General features: G+C 43.9%; 1 protein-coding gene across 3 annotated transcripts in view; it reads right to left on the bottom strand.

Annotated features, from left to right (window-relative positions):
* Nucleotides 1–997: 997 nt before the first annotated feature.
* The window catches only part of FBXO16 (F-box protein 16), a 40,094-nt gene continuing 31,365 nt past the window's right edge, over nucleotides 998–9,726 (bottom strand). For 2 of the 3 annotated variants that reach the window (XM_032997593.2, XM_032997595.2), the window contains 2 exons: nucleotides 5,742–5,967; nucleotides 998–3,491 (listed from right to left, as the gene is read on the bottom strand). In XM_032997593.2, coding sequence (XP_032853484.2) covers nucleotides 3,424–3,491; nucleotides 5,742–5,967 — 294 coding nt within the window. In that variant the 3' untranslated portion in view covers nucleotides 998–3,423. The remainder of the gene's footprint in view (nucleotides 3,492–5,741; nucleotides 5,968–9,726) is intronic. The other variant, XM_032997594.2, reaches the window with a different exon arrangement.

Genomic DNA, 9,726 nt, shown 5'->3' with positions numbered 1-9,726 from the left:
CTCATCTCCTCAGCCCTTCGTTACGTGAGCCGAGCTGTGCTCTCTTTTCGTTATCAGCTTCATCCACCTATTACAGCAACTTTTTATCTTGCGTTTAGCTACTATCATGAGCTGCTTTCCCGTTGCCGCAAGGTCTCCAAGCTCTTCAGTAACCGTCCTTTAACCTATTGTAACTCCAACGCTGCTGCTGAGACTTTGCTCTCTGAATGCACTTACTTCCTTGGCAACAGCTCACGTTCGCTTATCTTCCATCTCGCCACACAAGTTGGATGTTTCCAAAAATCCTCTGTATTAATCCAGCTGTGCTCCCACCTGTAGCTCCTATCAAGTTCAGTTACACATAATCCTTTTCCCAGGTTTCTGTTTCTTTAGCTCAGAAGAAAAATAATTAAGAAAACTTCATTTTGGCTACAAAACCAAACTACAGTACCAAACTCTGCCATTGCTCCCGGCAAGGAACACCAGGGAAATGCAGAGTTTTGGGCAGAAACGGGTGGTAAAGCTTGGGTAAGAGGTGGCTGGCATGTTTGGGTTTGTTCCCCACATCTGAGCAGAGCTGTAGCCTCGGGCTCACATTCTGATCTTGCTTGTACTGGTGGAATTCAGATGCAGCAATGCTGATTCACTGGCCTCTGGGGTTTAAAAGGAACTTTGAGTTCTTTAATCAAAGGCTGTGGCTAATGAGAGTTGTGCAGGATCTGGATATGCCAAGCAGTGCAGGGAAATGCGCATCTACAAGGAAGGGTGAAGGCATAACAACCTTCCTCTGTATTTGTTTAGCAATTTCTTATCAGCATAGCTGGAAGCGGGCTATAAAGGTGGGTAAATAACCATCTGCCTCTGCAGATCAGCAGCCCGGGGTGGGACGGTGATGCGGCTTGCCTGAGGCCAGCCAGCAGTTCCGTGGCAGAGGCAGGTGATGGAGCCTCATTGTATCTTTTGTCTCCATTTCAGAATGTGACCCATTTTGTGACCTCAGGAATGATTGTAAAGTATGTTATAAGTACATGCATTTTTATTCTAATAACATAATCAGTAGGAGTTACATCAAGGCGTTATATAGGTCTGCTGTTACTTCAAGGACACCTGGCTTGGTACATTCCTGGACATTACTGTTAGTTATTTGACAGCATCATCAATACAAAAACTTTATGAATCAGAGAAGGCTTAAGCCTTAAAATGTATAGTGAGCACTTGATCTGCTGCAGCGAAGGCACAGTGTCTGCAGTAATGCCCAAGCACTCAGCTCCCACACCAGTCAGACCCTGGGAACTTTACGTTTCTAGGGAGTACGCTCACTGATGAGAAAAGAAAAACCATTGCTGCAGGGTTACATCATTTCCTTGTGTAGCCATGTGCTGTTTGTAACATGGACCTAGCGCTGAACTGCTGCCACAAGAAGCTACACACTGCCTAACAGAGACAGAAAAAAAAAAAGAAAAAAAAAAGCTGGAACAACAGTTTGGACTTAAAAATCCAAGGAAACACCCATGAAGAAATCAGTTAAACTTGGTTTCCTGAAGGAAAAGGCTTGTAAGGAGATGTTTGCAATACCAGGGAATGATGCTGATGAATATTTTAGATGGGATTTACCCCACCTCACTGTAAATGCTCAAAGGTTAGCTTTCTTAATCAAAATTAGTCAGTCTGGCCTCTTGCATAATCAACAGATCCTAAAATATACGAGATAATTGCCATCTGCAGGTTCCTATTTCAGCTGCTCTCTTGAAAGGTGACCAGCTCAGACTTCACAAGCCCTTAGGCCACCGTGTTGGTTGAGATGAACTCCCCCTTCCAAGCATCAGGGCAAGTAGAAAAATGAAAGAACAAATTCTAGGAGAGGGGGATGCACTGAGTTACCCAATCGTTGATTTGGAGCTGGAATTCACCTGGCACTCGACCAAGTACCCCAACGGGCAGAGGCTCCTGCTGGATGCTCTCCCTTCAGGTCAGATCCATGGCGCGTCGTGCCCAGTGCCTGGTCTTGGCAACGGTCAACGTCTCTTGCGCCAAAAAACGTGAAACCCTCAAGTGACACGGTGCAGAATAATCTGCTCACAAATCAGAAGTCTTCTCCTAATCCCTGATGATCAGTAGTTGGCATTTTCTCTGAGACATGATTTCTAGTCTATAAATGTTGGGAATTCATGGGCATAGTGTGACTCAGTTCCTAACACGTGGAAAGGTTCGGTTTTATCCCAGCTTTCTCACTCTGGGATATGATAAGGTAATGAGTTACATTGCTGTGCATTCAGTCCCCTTATCCTTAAAAACTGCTATTCTTTACATTTACTGGATATTTCCTTAATTGTGGACAAGACAAATAAGAGCACATGATTTACATTCTCTTAAAGAATTAGACTAGTGCCAGCTCCCCACACAGAGCCATGTACAATTCTGTAATCCAGAGTGTGGGATTTGATTTCCTTCTCACTAGCATGACTGAAAAGATGGAGTTGCCTTGTTTAACATGAGAAAGAAATTCTGTCTTCAGTACAGCCCTAACTAGGTTTTTCTTGAAGTATTTTCCCTGAGCTTCCTTTCTCCCACGTATTAAAGGCTTTTCCCTTGGATGCTGTGGTGCTTTCTTCACAGTCTCACCGATTTGGCAGGGGCTGTAGGTTATAGCTGAGGAATCACGTAAACATCAGTGGTAAACCTCTCACTTTGTAGGGAGGGTACAGTTTCCATCACTCAGGTGGCTGGTAGTCCTCCCTTGTCTTCACAGTCCCCTCAGTGCCCACAGGGACAGACAACTTCTGTAATTCACTGGCAAAGCATCACAGAGCACCTCAGGCCATGGGATATGCCCCAAGATGTCCGAGTGACACACAGGCAAGCTCACATGAGGTCCAGCAGCTGTAGCAAGGACCTACACAAGTGTCTCCGTGGTCAAAAGCCTAGCTGAACTCTGCAAAAATGTCACACCCAGAAGAAAAAGAGAATATAGCACCGGCTCAAGAGCAGCAGTGATAGGAAACCAGGCTGAGAAGCACAACAGGAAAAGAGACTTAGACTGTACTCAGCTTGGAAATGGGAGATCCCACCTGGAGATCCCCAAGGCAGGCAGGAGTCATTGCACCTAGTACAGTGCTTCCAAAACAAAGGATAAAGCCATTGCTCCAACAGCTTTCTGTCTAAACTGGCTACGAGGCAGTTGGGATTTCTTTTGGCCAGCCTAAGTGAGAATAGACACAGGACCTCCGTGCCCATTTCTTTGCATTGTGTGGTGAGGTAAATGAAGAAAGTGTCCTCTAGCAGCAGCTGAAAAAAAAAAATAAAGCTGGATCCTTATGAAGGACTCAAAAGCAGCTGTTCTTTCACCGAGCACAGTCCATGACTTGATTAACATCACTGTTGTTTCCCCAGTGCCAAGCAGATGAGCTGCTTTCTGCTGGGATGAAAGATACTCTGAATCCTCTCTTACTCTGTATCAGATCCTTGGTTAGATGGAGGAATGTGCCAGGGCTGAGCCTCAAACACTGGGGATGCTACACAAAAAAAAAGAAATAATGTAAGAATCAGATTACTTTAGTCAGAGAATTCAGATTTTAAACATATTTAGGTATTCAGCCAATCCTTGGGATTTTGGTTGCATTTAATACCTCAAATACCTTTACAAATCTGGATTGAATGGAAAGACAGTTTCCATTTGTCATCTCATTATAGAGAAAATAATCATCAATCAAAACATCTTTACTTCTCCTGCCCACTTTTTTGACAAACTGCAAACATGCCCTGGTAAAGCCAGCTGGAGCACTATCTAAAATCAGTAAATTTACCTTGGGAAAAGCCTGGCAGAGATCGCAAAGGTCCAGGAGAGGTCACCGAAGGAATTAAGATAGGATTTGTCTCTCTCTGATACAAAAAAGGATATATAGTTTTGCCTTGCAAATTGCCCCTAATCCAAATGCAATCCCTCAGGGATAATTTACCATGGTAGCTTTTCTCTTACAGCAGTGGGGTTTGTAGGTAGCTTGCTTCCCCACTCTCCCTAGCACTTCCCTTGTGCACAGTTTTTCAATTTCTTATCGCGTAGAAGACGGTGACTGCAGCAGAGCTCAGACTGGACACTGCATGCCCCTGCACGCGCCATTATCCTCCATCCATACGGAATCGTTAATCACTGGGTGGCCCCTTCCCTGCAGGAGCTCCCCTTAATCCATCCCCCCCATCCTCTTTGACGACACTAAACTGTACCTCAACCGTGGTTGCAGATTGGTTCCCAGAAGTTAAGAGACTTAAGAGACACCTTCTTCCCACTCCCAGTGCCTCCCGGATGCGGTGAGAGTTCAGTGCCACATTCCTGGGAGGCCACAACACCGCTGCCGGACCAGTGGAATTCCCTTGATGTACTGGAACAACCAATAACTCAGTCAAGGCCCAGAGCCTACGCTTGACTCTTCATGACTTGACCCCAGTCCAGCAGACAGCTTTCCTAAGGCTCTGTCCAAGCAATGTGGCTTCAGGATCAGGGCCCTATTTTATAGAAACCTTGTGTTGCTTTCGAAATTTTTGGCGCTGTAACCCTCTAGCCTAATCTTGATGCTTTCCTCTCTTGGCTTTTATAACCAGGATGCATTTATGTACTGCTTCCTCCATGAAGAAGTCTTCATGTGTTTTCCTTGGGCCTCATCTTACTCATTCCAGTGCTTTCCCCTATGTATCATCCTTTGTCTGTGTTTGGATTCTTTCTTTCGTCTCCCACGGACGATTTGTGATCACTCATTTGTACTGTGAGCCCTCCTTGGGGGGGTTAGCCTATTGACCTGCTAAAAACACTAGGTGCTAGGGAGATCCAAAGGGATGCTGGAGGTCTCCAGGCGCTCCATTATTTTCCTTCTAGATGAGGTCATCAATAATTACTGGATAGTTTCTGCCCTGTAGGAGCTCCCCTTACTCTACCCCTGTGATCTCTTTGAAAATCCTAACAGTATCACATCAGAAGCCTCTTTTCCTTTGTTCACTCCAGGTTCTTTATCCACTACCACTATAAAAAACTCATCAGGAGTCACAGATTGCAGTCCTTATGTTGACAACCCACTTGTGAACTAACGGGACTTTCACCAAAATCTGCACAAATGTCATGTGCTTCTGAAAGATACCAAAAGGCTCCCTCAGCAGGCCGCAGACACTGAGGACCTTCAGGAGATGCTGGGTCTATCAAGAGGTGAGGTCATCATGAATAGCTGCCCAAGCCAATCCTAGACTGAAATGGCGTAAAATTGTTTTTGATCGTGTCAATCTGCCTCCTTATTTTTGGAAAGCATTTACAGATCAGCTGCTTCCTCAGCTGTTGTCTCCCTGCTTTGTCCTGTAACTAGCTGAATGCTCTGATTCCAACCCAACCATACCAGCTCCTCCTGGCATCTATCCAGGACCTGGCAGAGTCCATGGACTTTGGGCTGAGCCCACTGCCACTTCGGATCTAAGATCTCTTGCTCTGCCATTGAGTATTAGTGAGTTAGAGCCATGTGAAGCCCGTGCCAGCGTTCAACACCAAGATGACAGTCGTGACAGACAGGTGGATCTAGCAAGTGCTAGATGTGACGTCTTTGGCCATATGTTCTCTTTTGATGCAGCAAATCACTGTCATCTGGATTCCCACCATCCAGAATGACTGCCTCCTCCTTCGCCTACAGAAATATACTGCCAGCACCATCTCCTTTCCTCTGTGCACTAAATTTGGATATTGGCAATCTCTACAATAGCCTTGACGTGGGATGTGGCAGCATACTAACATGGAGACCTGGTGTTCATCCTTGTGAAGTCTTTCTTCTCTCTTTCACGTGGCTTTGGCACTGGAGCTCGAACAGGTGCTGGTCGTATCCCAGCGTTCCACTGGGAGCTCTGGGCCAGGGTCTTTGCTGCTGCTTTGCAGGGCAGGTTCCCAGTTGACTGGTGAGTGGCCCAGCTGGGCCGAACTGGTGGTTTTGGAACAGACTCAAGATCTGCGGAAAGTGATAGCTAGGAAGAGAAGGCAGTAAGTATCATAGCATCCCAACAGCTTCAGAGGGACTGAAAACGTTGGAGTCCACTGAGAACTTCAATAAATTCTATACATTCTATAAATTATATTCCTAAATGATGTCCCTGAATTATATTCCTAACTGATACAAACATAAGCTGCATTATTTGCAGACTCATACTCTGGTATGAGTTTACCTTAAGGATAAAAGGACCCAATTAGAAATTGAAGCTAGTGAAGCCAAACTCGTGTTAATTGATTCTCCACATCAATTCATATGTTAATGCTCTAATTCTCCCCTGTGCATATGGCTGCGACTGATCCCAGGCTTGCTTGCTATTTGAAGTCTCACAGTGTAAAGGATGAAGTTTATTTTAGCATACTGTTCAATGAGCATTTTACCAAATGGTATAAAAATTAAGCAAAAAACCCCCCAATTTAGCAACACAGTGATCGTTTATTCCCTGAGAAGGATCCCAAATATACCAAAAGCACAGGTTCTGTGCAGACCAACAGCTTTGGCTTTTTTTAACTGATACTGATTATTTGATAAGAATAGTGAACAAACACTAACAAATCCAAACATTTACATAGCAACTCATTAAAAAGCAATGTAGTCATATAGTCTTGTGTGAAACTGGTGTCCATAGTAAAATGGTTGTGCAGAAAAATCAATGCTGCTGCAATTCCTGCCTGCCTGTTTCCCTTTTCCATTATTTCAGCTGGCAGCAGTGGCAGATATATGGTGCTTCACGCCTAATTGCCTAGTTATAAATGAGCAATCCAGCAAGTGCTGAATATCAACCTAAAGAGAGGCCAGAGATTATACAGCTGGTGAAAGTGGTCCAGGATCTTAGCAGTACTTCAGGTGTGACAGAGATAGTGTGATAAAAACAGGTGCCTTTTTTGTCCTAGAGAGGAAAGCACAATACCATAGAGGCAGTAGTAGTCGCAGCACAGATCTGACTATTCCTTGTTTTTCAGCTCCTGTGGTGGTCATGGTTCAGTTTTAGAGCTCAGAGGGACAGATAGGCATAGAGTATTAGAAGCAGGCTATACTTTTAAAATTAGAGTGACATATATAAACTGAGTTTGAATATGCAAACATTATACTGAGTTATTTTCACTTTCAGGAGCAGTCCCATGAAGTTCTACAGGATTTCTTGTATGAATAAATAAAATTCAAAATAATATATAAATATACACTGGACAGGACTGTGTCCTAGCACTGAGATCTTCACATGGGCTACACCTACACAGAACATAAATGCGATTCATACTCAAAACATCGGTTCCCTGTCAGTATGTCATAAGAAAATTTATTCCTGACTTCAAATGCTGCAATCTTATTACCTTAGGATATAGGCAGTGAGGCAAGAATGACTGATCCTGTCAAAAAGATGTTATTTAGTAAGTACTAAAAATAAGTCAGTAATTCAGGAACAGCTGTGCGGGTGGAGCGGCCTCTCAAACAGAAACAAGCAGAAAGCCTGAAAGGCAAAACCAGCCCCTAATTGCTGACATTGCAGTCATTTGCAAAGCTGTCAAAAGCATCAATCACATTGTACCCTCCTAATAAAGTCTCCGGGAATTTTGACATTTGGACATGAGGCTGCCTCGTTTGCTGAGAGGCTGCAGCAGGCTCCTCCTTGGAAGTCCTCAAGGGCTTGTCTAAAGGAGACTGATGTGGCAGCCGGGACGCCCGCGAAGGGACCTGTAGGGCCAGGGCTCAGAAATCACGGCAGGGCAGCGCAGCTCCATGGCGGAGTGAACAGGAGTGGCCCAAAACAGAGATCTGATTTCCATGCCCAGCCTGGTGAAAGCTCAGAGAAGTCACTGAAACCGCTGCATTCTTCACTTTTCTTTATAAAATACTGGGACGGTAGCTGCTGAAGGCAATGCGAGCACCAAGGTGGTATAGATGAGCCATAAAGCCTTGATCCAGCCGAGTGCTTAAAGAGATGGTTAACACTGAAACTACACACATCCTTAGAGTAAGGCATGTCCCTGGATAAAGATAGAGTGGGTATTCCCACCATAGAGACATGGGTGTTGTACGAGCATTAATAAGAAAGAACTTGGCCCATCATTCAGAGACCTAATTAACTTAATTTATTGTAATTTACTATTTATTGTAATTTAGCTAATTCACTTTAATTTATTCTAAATTAAGGGTGAGCCTGGTCACATTTGATGCCACTGTTTTCATGAGTACTAATAAACTCCAAAACCTCACAAGTTCACTAGGAGGAGAACTGATTCACCACATGCAAATGTGGAGCCAGTGGATGTAATTCCAGGACGCAGGTCATCACCTTAATTATGTGTTTCTTCTATTTTTGGTGTGCTGTTGTTCAGCCTCCTGAGCTTGGAGCTCCATATAATAGCCCTTTTCACATCTTCATTGTTGGCTGTAATATACTTTATTCTCACCTATTTTTTACACTTGGATCACTGATTATTTAAGAGCTACATTTTAATTTGACTTGATGTTTGCTTGCTTGGGGCATTTATTCTTTCATTACAGCCTATTCTTATTCTAAGGATTTACTAAAAGATTTCAGCATTAAGCCTCTTTACTTGGACTTGATTAAATAAGAGTCTTTTCACAGGTCTTCATTTCAGCAAGGTTTCCCAATGCTAGCTTAATAATAAATTGAAATTAATTTTGGATTATTCCTAGTGAGTTATATATATATTCTTTTTCTATGCATCAGTCTACCGTAACCTAATCTTTATTGTCATGTAGTGTTGTAGTCATAAATGGCCAGCGTAACAGCAGGCTTATACTTCAGAGAATAAGAAACACAGCTCTTCTATTGGAATTTGGACAACTCTAAACTCAAGAGAAATACAAGCCTATTTTCAACAGAAAGGTCTAGGAAAGAGCGACACAGCAACACAGGCTACCCCAGATTTTTAACACAAATAGAAGACAGTACTACCAAGACTGCGTAGCACAAAGGCACGGGGCTCTGTTCTGGGCTGGTGTCACCAAGGGGTAACCCCGTGGGTTTCAGGACACTTACCCCTGGGTTAGGCTGTCCTAACTGCTTAGGAGGGACCAAGGGGGAATGCTGGACTTGTCAGGCCTTGGCGGCAGGCAGTGGCTTTAAGACTCTTCCCAGGACTTTTTGTGGGATGAGAATTCAGAACCCACTAACTCTGCGTGCTCCCCCAGACATTTGCCTACGAGCATTTTGTGTCAGCTAAATGCTTTCAGGTGACTATTTGCTAAAGGAATCATAATGACCCTTTTAAACTGTGAGCAACCAACAGAAGGTGACACACACATACACACGGTTCAACCCTGTACTGCCGCGATTTGTGGCGAAAACTCCCGCGGACGTGCAGGAGAGTTTGGACTTTATGGTGGGAGTCAGACCAGGTGCTCGCGCCTTGCTGATTGGGGGTTGCAGGTTAAGTAACTTCGAAGAACACATAACTTCCCTAAAATCTGGGGGAAGAAAATCAAATTCACCTCTTTTTACCCTGAACTAAGATTATTTCATTTCTGAACTGATGACAAAAAAAGCTTTAAATTTGAAATGGGAAGACGTGGTGGAATGAAACCGTGTAAGGGCGTTCTGATCTAAGGAAAGCCACTGGAGAATGGAAATTGTAAGACGCAGGGTGAATAACTTGAATTATATTTTCTGTTCTTTAACACTGACTGAATCTATTTCCTTGTAAACAGGCTGTATTTGGGTCAGGAGAATGCCTCCCAATCTCGGGAGACAATACCCCTCTTTCATGTA

The sequence above is a fragment of the Tyto alba genome, unplaced genomic scaffold (genome assembly GCF_018691265.1).
Source record: "Tyto alba isolate M040663 unplaced genomic scaffold, T.alba_DEE_v4.0 Super-Scaffold_40, whole genome shotgun sequence".
In the NCBI taxonomy this organism is placed as follows: Eukaryota; Metazoa; Chordata; class Aves; order Strigiformes; family Tytonidae; genus Tyto; species Tyto alba.
The sequence above is the reverse complement of the archived record's forward strand: the minus strand, read 5'-3'. Positions and strand labels throughout refer to the sequence as shown.